The sequence below is a fragment of the Chelmon rostratus genome, chromosome 17 (assembly GCF_017976325.1).
Source record: "Chelmon rostratus isolate fCheRos1 chromosome 17, fCheRos1.pri, whole genome shotgun sequence".
Taxonomy (NCBI): Eukaryota; Metazoa; Chordata; class Actinopteri; order Chaetodontiformes; family Chaetodontidae; genus Chelmon; species Chelmon rostratus.
The window spans coordinates 20,800,773-20,812,885 of record NC_055674.1 but is presented as its reverse complement, the minus strand read 5'-3'; the positions used below and the strand labels follow the sequence as shown (position 1 = coordinate 20,812,885).

The following is a 12,113-nucleotide window of genomic DNA, read 5'->3' as shown; positions in this document are numbered from 1 at the left end:
TCATCCAATCATCGAGATATTTCAGTCTGGACCAAAGTTAAACAACTAATGAATTATCAAAGAAGTTGCAAATTATTTTCAAAATAATGTTATCCGCTCTATTTTTTGATTTCTCACAATGAGGACCATAAACATATTATTTTTTTTACAATCCCTACAAACTGTATCAAATTGATCAGTATTTAATTTTGTCTATGCACCAGCACTGTAGAAGAACACTGCCCGAATAAAACCTTCGACAAACTTATCATTTGATCTCAGATAAGGCTGACGATCTGACTAAGCATTTGATGCCAACATGTGGTGCTGGACAGGTTTCAATGCTTGGCTCTAGAGACAGATTTCAGTGGGATCCTGAAAGTATTTAAAGATCAACCCCCAGGCCTAATGCTGTCTACATTCAGCTAGACCTGAAACTATTAGTCAATTAATCGATCAGATGACTGACAGAAAAATAACTGGAAACTATTTAAACAAAGGCTCAAGTAAGTGTCAGTGACAACATGCCAAAAATGTACTGTTTCCAGCATCTCAAATGTGAATACTTTCTCTTTTGTTTATTGCCTATGACAGGAAACTGAATCTGCTGGATGGACCACACGAAACATTCAAACATGTCAACTTAAATTGTGATTTTTCAATATTTTCTTACATTTAAAAGATCGCTCAATTGATTCTTCATTAAAAATAACACAGAGATCAACTGATAATGAAAATGGTTGGTTGCAATTGCTATATTCAAAATAGTCAGCATGGACCAAAGAAAAATGATCCAGAAGAGCTCAACCTCAAATGAAGCTGATGAAGATGAGGGTCGGACACATTATGTAAGCACAGCAGAGCTGCGACTAACAATTCTCTTCATTTTCAATGAATCTGCCGGTTATGTTCTCGATCAATATACTGGGGAAAATGCAATCACAATATCTCAGAGGCCCATGTGACTTCGTCAGCTGGATTGTTTTGCTCCACCGATAGTGCAAAACCAAAAAATCTTCAATGTACTAATAATCACATTTTGGCCATTTTTGCTCAAAATGTCTCAGTCAATTCTCAAAGAAGTTGCCGATTAATTTCCAACCATTGACTGATGGATTAATTGACGACTCTTTCCAGCTCCATGTTTCAGTTAATAGAGGTTGTTTTTTGACTGGACCCCTGGAAAGCACCCATTCTGTACTACAAAGACCTATGATTTTACAACTTCTGCCTTTGACAGGAGTGCGTCTGCCTCAAAGAGACTGCGATCCGGCCTTTATCCAGAAAACGAAGCTGTTTGCTGCTCAGTGCACTCAGTTTGTAAAGTCTCCTTCCTGCTACACGGGAAGCATTTCCAGTTAGCTTGGAACAAACTGGAGAAAAAGACAGACCATCTCTGGAAGTTGTAGTGCAGAAACATGAGAGCTAAGCAACAAACATGGCGACTTAACAAACACAAAAACACAAAATTGGTTTAGTAGTTGACAACGCCTGTTTTCACAGCAGGTAATTCTTCACTGACTCCAAAAGCCTGATCGGAACTTAAGCCTTTGCTCCTTCATCTGTGTCCTCTGATTACATTTACCATCTCTAAGCATTATCAGACACTGTCTGCCAATAAAAGAGATGCTACAATGTGCACTGGCCAAGATTATGCTAACTATGGAGAAAGGTTAATAAAGACAGAGATAAGAAAGTCAGAAGTGCATAGTTTGACGTCCAGTCTCTGTTTCTGTCGCTCCTATTTCACACTGCTGCTGCTGCTGCTGCTGCTGCTGCTGCTGCTGCTGCTGAGAGGTATTTCTGGAAACCAATATTCATCTTTTCTCTCCTCTCCCTCTCTCTCTCTCCCTCTCCCTGTCTTGTTCGTTCTGCATTGCTAAAAGGAAATAGGCACTATGACATCAGCCCTGCAAAACACTCTAAAAAAAGCCAGGAGAGAGAGAGATTGAGACAGAGGGGGGGAAAGAGAAGACAGAGCAAGAGAGAGAGTGAGGTAAAAATAGGATAATGGCTGTGTGTACTTTAGACAAATTAGAAGCTAAGAGAGAGAGAGAGAGGAGTCACATGTGTGGCGTTGCCATAGAGACGGAGGGTGGGTCAGAAGTATTATGGGCTGGCAGACTGTAGGTCATCCACAATGGATGCTGTCTGTTGTGCTATGCCATGCTTTACGTCTTTGACAACATCTGGTTCCATCACTTACACAATAAGCACGTGTGTGTTAGAGCTGCACTGAGCAGTATTTTTAAATGAACAATGCAGCGACTGCATGTGAATGTGAAGGAGGTCGCTCGGTGATGGACCCGCAGTTCCCCTCAGTTCAGTCGAGTGTTTTAGCGTCTCTCAGCTCGTTGTTTTGGTTGACCCCCAGCCTGCAGCCTCAGTGTTTTGGTTCACTTTCAGAGCTCTCATCAGCCTCTTTTCCAGAAGCAGAAGGCAAGCTGTTTCCAGCAAAAAAAGCGTAGACAGACCAATTATAAGAGGCAACAAACACCAGGCAGACAACATGAGCGACGAGCTGATGAACACAGTGGAGAGAGCAGACAGGTACTTCCCTCAGGAGAGACTGAGGATCAGAACAGATCCAAAAAGAGACTGAATACTGCACTTTCATTTGTTACTTAGACAGAAACATGACGTCAAATGAAGGCAACAGTTAGTCAGTTACTAGCTTTAATAACAAAACATTTGCTGGCTCCAATATTTTCATTCACAGATTTGCAGTCACCAACAGTGTAGTTCTCACATTTTTTTTTAAAGTTAAGCAGTTGCATCAGTAGCACTTCAGTTCCATATGACAGGCATAACCAGTCCTCAAGAATAAATGCGATCAATATCAGTAAAGAGCAAACACAAGCACAAAGAGCCCCTTTAGCATACATGTTCAAGTGTCTACAAGCTGTTAAGTCTGAACACAAACACACAAACACAAATATACACTGACTTGGATTCGCCAGCGAGCCAACACTGTAATTTCGGCTGAAAAGAAGATTAGAGTGAATGTGCGTCCTGCTTGCACCAATTAACAACCTGCTGGCATCAAGAGGTGGCATCAAGCCACGCTCCAAACCCGGCTCACCTCACCTCAGCAGACTCGCCTGTACCGAAACCTCCACAGTTCGAACGTCCACAGCAGACGTTACTGGTTTTAAATAGCCACATGTCTCAATAAGGCACTGAATATCTTTGTGCACACTCTAAATGTGTGTTTCAGCATTAGAGATGTTACTCAAACCTAGAAGTAAAGATTAAGGTAATGTCCTGAGAGGTGGTTGAACACAAGAGCAGCGGAGTGTTCAAAAATGTTCTTCAGAGTCTCAAAAGGTTCCCTAAAAAGGTCTATCATCCTCCCTAAACTGACAAAGAGCAGTGTACAGCAGTAGATGTAAATCACGAGAGAGTGATTTATGGAACAGCACCTGGGGCATTCTTGCCCTTTTATTCTGAAAAACTGAGGAGGCATTGTGCTTCATGCATCAACTTCTTTCACAGATGAGAAATTCCTTTAATGTGTTTTTTATTGCATCCACACCCTTGTCATTTCTGGGCATTATCTCAAATTGTTGACTTTTTTTTTTTTTGTCTACAGGTTTTTCTCATTTCTTATTTTCCAGTCATGATGAAGAGACATTCTGAGCCTGACCAAACAAAATGATAAATAAATACAAAAATAAAAAAGGTACTATTCGTGGATTTTGTCTAACATTTATTTGGGGGATAATCATGCGCTCAGCTTTGGAAGTGCAGTTTCTATAATCAACAGGCTTTGGGGATGTAAACAGGAAGTATATTGTTTCAGTGGATTCACTGAATTAGCTGTGGGATACAGCTTGAGCCCTGTTTGTTTTAGCCTATATCTGTTCACATTTTGGTGAATTGGCACCGATAAAACTCTGTTGAATTAGCTATTAGAAGTTCCTGTTTGCTGTGTGCCCATGTATGTACAGACACCTATCACTGGATGACTTTGATACTGAGCAAACAATTAAAACAAAAGTTGTGGAGTGATTTTTGAGCAGAGGAAGTTTATTCACAACAGGTCACACTCATTCTTAAAATAATGCATCATGTTTGTGTTCAGATGACTCTGAGGTGAGAAGTAGTACGAGTTTTGGCATAAAATGCAGCAGTTGAGGGTTTTAGAGTTGCTTAACAGCCTCAAACTGGTGAACATGTTGTTGTTCCCATTGATTTTAGAACACCAGCATGCACCTGCCCCCTTCACCTCACGCTGTACCTTTGCCTCAAGTCTCTCCCCCTGTGCAACTCACAGTTTGAAAACCTACGACTGAAACCAACTGTCCATCCTCATATCCTGTTCCATCAACAAACAACCACCACACACACACACAGCCTCTTTTTCCAAACAACACTTTTTACATTTGGATCCAAACCTTTAGTCTGTTGGCCCAGCACAGCAGCCCCCCTCCCCGCCTCCTTTCCCAGAGATGACTCACCGGCAGTGGGCATGGCAGTGCTGGAGCCCCTGTTGTCACTCAGGAGCTCCAGAGGCTGTTGGTGGCTGTCTGTGCTGGTAGAGGAAAAACAGGACTCAGTCTCATAGATGGTCTGCAACATGGCGCACAATCCTGATACCGTGGGATGCAACAGCATGCCAAGACAAGACGCAGCGCTCTATTTTGTCACAAAAAAACACCAGTCAGTTCCTCTTCCGAGATAGTGGCATGGCTCAGTTTAGGATTCAAGTTGCCAAGTATGGAGGGAAACAAATATCAAAATATGGTTTCAGAAATATTGAATCACAGGAGGAATTGAAAAAACTTCCAAATGTTCTGTTTCTGTGCTTCTATTGTAAAACTGACTGAAAAATTACCGTGAATTCCATCAAAAATTCCAGAGAACTCCTCTGTGCTTTTATTGTGTAATCCAGAAAAGGCAGCCTGTTCAGGCTGCAGTCTCCGTTCAGATTTTTGCAGCTAGCCTCTGCCTTTTCCTGCAGTTTTCCTCGAGCTTCTGCTGTCTCTGGCTCTTCAGTTTAGGCTGTGATGACCAGTCGCTGACACTTGGGACAAAATCCTCTTTTCTAATGTTGTAGCCTCAGCTGCAGGTTACAGAAATCCTCCCCTCAGCTCGGCTTGAAGAATGAATCAAAATCGAAGTGGGAAGATAAACAGCTTTTAAGAGTCAAATTTAGGAAATACGGGTTCTGTACTGACTCTCTGGTCTACATCACCTGGAGTCCTGATCCATACACAACGCTTTCCTGGCTCCTGAGGCAGCGAAAGTGGCCGGTGTGTTGCAGATGGCAGAAAAAAAGTTTGCGTCCTCTGGTGCACTGAACGCTCTCTCCAAATTGAACAAGCGAAACCAAGAACAGGAAGGAATCAATGAAAACTCATCGCTGTTTGTAGCCCGTAAAACTGGGCATTTCCATTGGGTGAGAAGTGATGGAAGGCATCGGCTGGAAAGCGGTGCTGCTGCAGCCTCTCCGCCGCTTCCCGCAGCTAACAACACAACAAAAATACAGAGACGAGGAGAAGCTGAATTCCCCTGCTCGGGTGCATCAAAGGATCCTCATGCTGCTCTCCTCCTGGGCGACGAGAGGGAGAGGAGAGGAGGAGGAGGTGGAGGAGGAGGAGAGGAGGAGAGGCGAGGACGTAAATAGCTTTGGGAGAGCGCTCCCCGAGGTTCCATGCTTCCAAAATTAGAACGAAGCGCTGAGAGAATGACAGAGAGAGGGAAATGGAAGGAAGGAGAGAGAGGGACAGAGCGGCATAATAAAAAAAACAGAGGAAATGCGAGGAGAGGAAAGGCTGGGCTGGAGAAGACCAGCGGCGAGTTAGAATCCTCCCAGAAAAATGAGCAGCCAGAGCTCGCACGCCGTCCTCTTATCCCTCGCTCGAAAAAACGGGCAGGCTGCTGCAGAGCCGAGCTGTGCACAGCGACTAGAAACAGCTGCTGGTCAGACGGCTAATATTCACTGTCTGAGAGTCACTGGTGTGTGTGTGTGTGTGTGTGTGTGTGTACGCGGGAGTGTGTCTGTGACGCTCTTTGAGCTGCTGAATGAACGTTGAGAGAGGGAGAGAGGAGACGGAGGGAGGAGGGAGAGCAGAAGCGAGAGGCTGAAAGTAGATCACTGGGTGGAAAGGAAGTTAGACGGATGAAGAGAAAGTCAACAACAGCTTCTTTCGTTTCAGCGTCACAACATACAGAACGGGAGAAAGAGAGGGAACACGGACACTCCTTCACCATCCATCCCTCCGTTCGCCTCCATTCGTTCCTTTTTTTGCTGCGTGTCTCTGGTGTTAGATTGACTGACTTTTTTAAAGATTAAAGACCAGGAAGGGGAGAGACGAGAGGAGAAGAGAAGCATTTACTAACACAGGAGATGGGGGGTTGATGGAGGGACTATAGCTGAAAATAGCCTGCCAGGGAGGAGGAGGAGCTAGAGATAAAAATAGACAGAGAGAGCAGTAAGCCTACAGCTCTGGGGTGGGGTGGAGGGGGGCTGTGGGGGGAGGGGGAGGCGATCGGCGCTGTCATGTTTCTGCACTGCACTGTCCAGAGATCACCTGTCAATCAGATGGCGTGGGTGGGACTGTGACCTCTTCCTCCTCTGATTTTCTGTTGATGCAGTCTGCAGACTGCTCATGCCGCTGCCTTGTCCTGTCCGTGTGCATTGTGTGTTCAACACGGTGAAGCTGTTCCACTTTTTATTCACCGTGCCAGCCTTGTGGCGCTAGGGACGGTAATGTCGGCCGAATCGGTCGGCCCACCACGCCGGTTCAGACTGAAATGTCTCAACAACTCTTCGATGGATTTGGTGATCCAGCACCACCAGCAGGTCACAGTTTTCACTCATCCATTGAATATGTCAACATCTACCTGATTGATTAACACCAAATTTTGTGGGTCCCCAGTGGACGAATCCTGAGCTTGGCGGCGATCCTGAACGTCATTTTTTCAATAATACTGTCCAACAAAATTAATGATATTCCCACCAGACTCAGCCGTACCTTATTCTAACTAGCAAAGTTAGCATGCTAACATGCTAAACTAATGATCTAATGAATGGTAAACATGATAAATCAGCCAATATTAGTGTAAAAGTTTATTTGTTCACAATTAAAAAAAAAACAAAGAATCTATAAGATTTTATGTTGTATTTGAAAATTAAGATTGCCTACATTTAAAAAATGTATTGGTCAACATGTTGTAAGATTTTTTTAACTTTCAAATATCACTATCAGTATTACCTCAGAAATCCAGTATTTGTCAGAATATAATTCCATATCAGCTTTCAGTATGTGACAGTTTTATATACCAACTTCTATGGACACGTTTTAATTGGTACCAAAAAGTACTGACGTTGGCTACCCAGCCCCATATGTTAGAATATACCAAACTGAATGGACTATCAACTAAGACACCACTTACAGGAAAAAACAAACAGTAATGTCTGTTGTTCATCAATCTAATGGATTCAGATAAAGGCTGGAAATCCAATATGGCCATAAATCAGTCACTACTCATTAACGCTGCAAACAATGGCCTAATACAAACAGAGATACTGAAGTGAGAGACATTATCTTATTATGCAATACTAACAGGCAGGCTGACAACTCTATACACTGTACACATGGCATACGTTCTGGTCAACAATCAGCACTTCCAACAAACTCAAAACACTAGAAAGGGTTAGACCTCTTTGGCACGAAGCAGAACAGGAAAAAAAACTGTCTTTCGGGAATATTTTGTGAAATACGCTTACTTGCTTTGTTGCTTAGGACCAGCTCTCAGCTCTCAGCTGTCTCTCTTGATACCACTCTGTACTGTATGTATGTAAATATGAAGCTACAGCCAGCAGCCACTTAGCTTGCCATAAAGACTGAAAAACAGGGGGGGATACAGCTATCTTGGCTGTGTCCAAAGGTAACCAAATCCACCTGCTAGCCCCTCTGAGGCTCACTAACTAACTCATTACAGATCGTGTTATATTTGTGTAAAAAAAACAGCAAAAAAACTCAAGATCTCAAAATCTCAAGGCCAGGCCAAGAAATAGTCCAACACATAAAATCTGCATAAAATACCACAAAGTGTTGTTTTCACATTCCAGATTTTCGAGCAGTAGCGTTTTAGAGGTGTGTCACACCCGGGAATTGCCGTGGACATACACGAAAATGTTGCTCTATGACCAAAAACTGCACTGCTCACTTTTCTCACTTTGCTGTCAGTGTGGATATTATTAATTGAAACTGCTGGCTGCTATTTATAGTGGTTGTTTGTTCCATTCAGCAGCTCAGTCCTAAGTGAGGCTGTGCTTTAAGGAGCAGGTTCCAGTGTTTTAACAGAGCGCAAAGGGATGTCGCCGACTGCTGGAGTGCATGGATTACAAAAAACAAAGGATCAGAATGAATCAGGCTTTATGCAACCAATGCTAATACATTAAAAAAAAGTCCTGAATGGCCGCAGTACAATGCATGATGAATTAATACAATGCAATTTCAATAAGGTGGATGATTCTGACTCCTCTGCATTCATCAGCTTCTCATCCCCGGCTGATGGCTGCTGCTGTGATGACGGTTTCCTTTCCAGGAATAATAATATTTCATTGAATCATTTTATCATCACCTTTTCCCACCTCCTCCTCATCACCTTCGTCGCCCTCATCATCCTCACCTCCTGTGTAAACAGCTCTGTGTGTCCTCAAGCAGATTTAGGGCTGCCTCAATATGACTCACAAGCAGAGAGACTAAATACATAGAAAGAGGAGAAAATGTAAATACTGAAAACTAATATGTAATGTCCTGCATTGTTTCACATTTACTGAAGCTGCTGCATTGTTTTTCTGTGATCCAGTACTGTGAGTATTTATTAAAGACGTGTTCTGTCACCTCACATCCTCGTTTCAAATCACTGTGGCAGCAAGAGAGTCAGAAAGAGATGCGACTGACCAGGCAACATGTCTGACATCTCAATGGTCTCACATACTAAACACATCTGTTAAAGGTGTGTGTGTGTGTGTGTGTGTGTGTGTGTGTGTGTGTGTGTGTGTGTGTGTGTGTGTGTGTGTGTGTGTGCCTACTGCAGTAGCTCAGTGGATGACTCATCTCTGCGTTTCTATTTGAGGCGCATCAACCCCTGGAGTCATACTGCTGTCTGTGTGTGTGTGTGTGTGTGTGTGTGTGTTATGTACTATATCTGTATCCATGACAACCAAATTACAGTCAGTCAGTCAACTAGTCACTCAGTCTGAGGCAAAGGTGTCAAAAAAAAAACCTCAGGTGTCTTGACTGTGTGCTACCCAATTAATCCAATTAATCTGCCATCCACTGATTGTCAACACACAAAAGAATACAGTGAGTAACATGTACTTTATATGTTGGAAAATAATACGGAACAATACCTGCATGCTTCAACAGAAGCTCTCACACCAGTTTATCCATTTAAAATATATCCAGACACAGATTTGTATCACGGAGGAGTCAAAAGCTAAAAGCACGGCAGCCCTCAGCAGGGACGCACCTCCATGTTTTAGGACTACTGGTTCTGGCATGCTGTTCTATGTGAGAACCCTCCCAAATAATCTCAGATCTCGGTCTGCTGCTTTTACGATGATTTGTCCTAACTAAGGGTTAAAAGCATGACGATAGAACATTGATGTGTGCCGTAACATCATGCAACTCTAAGCTGTTACAAACCATCCATGCTTCATGTTTTTTTTAATGGATTCATTCTTTTCCTTCACTGTTTCTGGTGTTTAGCCATACTAGCAAAGTGGCTGTAAGGATGGAAATGTCGGTCAATCTGCTGCTCAGCTACTTTGGTCCAAACTGTAATTCCTCAAACAACCACTGGATGGATTGGAGTTTTGTACAGACATGCACACAGTCTTCAGATGGATGAATCCTACTGAACTTGGTGATCACCTTTGACCTTTTCCCTCGCACGATCATCATGTTACATTTGTGACATTTGTGGTATTGGGAAATAGTGGCAGAGTGACCCCTAAATTCCACCAGGCATGGCTGAGCGGCGCAGCGTTCCGCCTGCAATGTGGCCGCCATCGCTGATCGAAGCCAATCTAGGCAAGGCTCGCAATTCCACCAGGCGTCCCTGAAGCAGTCTCTGCTCCGGCGTGAATACTGGTCTATTTTTGACAGACGCTGCCTCGAGCTGCCTCGAGCAGATCGAGCCAGGCAGGAAATCAACACAGAAAACGGCATAGAGAATTGGGTAAATTTTCAAAATAAAACACCCTGTGCAGACTCCCATCGTGTATAAGCAAGAAACAGAATTAAAACAGACAGAAAAAAAGAAACCAATAAACAAATATCACTGAAAAATTATGTAATCAGCAAAATCTGAGCCAGTCAACAAAATCAGGCAGGCAGAACACTTCACTCAGTTATCTGTGCAGACAACTCCTTAGGTTTATAAATTTAGTACCGAAAAACAAGACATTTTTGGATACTTGATAGTATCAAACCAATTAAATCAATGCCATAAAAGTATCAAAGTTCAGTACCCATCCTTCAATGCCTACGTACAGCCTCGCAGAGCAGCGAGCATGGCTAAAATACTGCTTTTGATTCTATTGTTGCAAAGAAAATAAGGCTAGAAAATGGAAAAAAAATCGATTTTCTCTTTCCTAGGTAGCAGTGAATGAGCGAACAAGGGAATGACTTCCGACACAGCCAAAACTATCATGCTGATGTTTAGCAGGCATAATGTATTTTAGTGTGTTAGCATGCTAGCATTAGCTAATTAGCAGTGAACACAAAGTAAAGTTGAGCCTAATGGGAATGTAATTTTATTGTGTTGTGAGTGTGTGAATGTTTTAATTTTGCACATATTTGGTCATAAATCAATTACAATTTCGACCTGACGATGGCGTCAAAGGTGAAGTCAGAGGATCATCAAAGCTATTACAATTCATCCTGAGGAAGGATATGAACGGCCATACCATGGTAATATCATGGCAATCCATAGCATAATTGCTGACACACACGCTAACAATGGCTGAAAATAAGCCATATTTGTGACTAAGCTGCTTGTCCAATATGTTCATAATTCTGTTAAAAAAAGGAAAGACTCATCGGTCATGAACATGTTCACACATATTGTATACCACATTGTTTGACTGACACTGCTGTAAACAATAAAGAGAAAAATATACATCACATAGTACAGGCTTGAGAGCACATCAAACGAAACTGTTGTGTGAGTGACATTCAACCATATCATTACCATCATGTCACTGAAGGGCAGCAGAGAGAAGCAACATACAGTATGATGATATGACTGATTCTGTTATTGACCTCAGATGCATCAGCCGCTAGAAAGCTTCAAATATTCCAGCCCTCCTCAGACTATTTTCCCCCAGTCAGTAAACTGAGCCGCTAGCTCAATAAAGTTCCCTTACTATAATTGACTGGCCTGACAAGTGTAACAACAGACCACACAACTGAGGTAATCCAACTCTGAGAAAAATGGATAAAGCTTGCATTGCTCATATGGATGCAACCAGGCGAGGAAAACCTCGACACAATAAATACAGAAATCATGTAAAAGAATGGTACGCTGTATTGTTACACCCCCCAGTCAAAACAATTAATTCTTGTGCTTACAAGATAACAGTATCTCTTTATAAAATGAGCTAAAACAGAAGAACAAAACAGACATTTGCCAGGACAGGCCAGTTCCCAATGATCTGGCAACCACCTACAGCACTCTCATCAACACCAGCCAGTCAGACACCATTTCATTTACTAAACCAGTACAAGCCACAAGAGCACCCGTCTCACTCCGGTTTCACCAGTGTCAACCACAGCAGCTCTTTGAGATGGAAGACTGACCTGAGACGTGTGATGAATTCATGAAGGTTGAACCTGGACTTCCTTCTCCAATCCTTCCACTGAGTTAAAGTGGGTCCTCGGAGTCGGCCATGTGTCGGGGGGCAGACAATGGGCGCACAGATGAATCAGACTTCCTTCTCAATGTCAGCTTTTCTGCGAAAGAGAATATGATGTTTCTCAGAATTTGCTATTCACCTGTTTTGGGTTTTTTTTCTGCCTTTCTTCACACAACAGTCGACTGTTTGCGAAACCCCAAACATCAACTATCCAGACAGCAAGTCTGTCAAGCTTTAGATTTGTTCCCATGTTGAA

The 12,113-nt window shown here is 42.8% G+C and overlaps 1 protein-coding gene across 1 annotated transcript in view; it reads right to left on the bottom strand.

Moving 5' to 3' along the window:
- The window catches only part of LOC121621479 (histone deacetylase 5-like), a 58,872-nt gene that overhangs the window by 34,110 nt on the left and 12,649 nt on the right, over positions 1-12,113 (bottom strand). The window contains exon 2 of the mRNA XM_041957956.1: positions 11,802-11,954. Coding sequence (XP_041813890.1) covers positions 11,802-11,823 — 22 coding nt within the window. The 5' untranslated portion in view covers positions 11,824-11,954. The remainder of the gene's footprint in view (positions 1-11,801; positions 11,955-12,113) is intronic.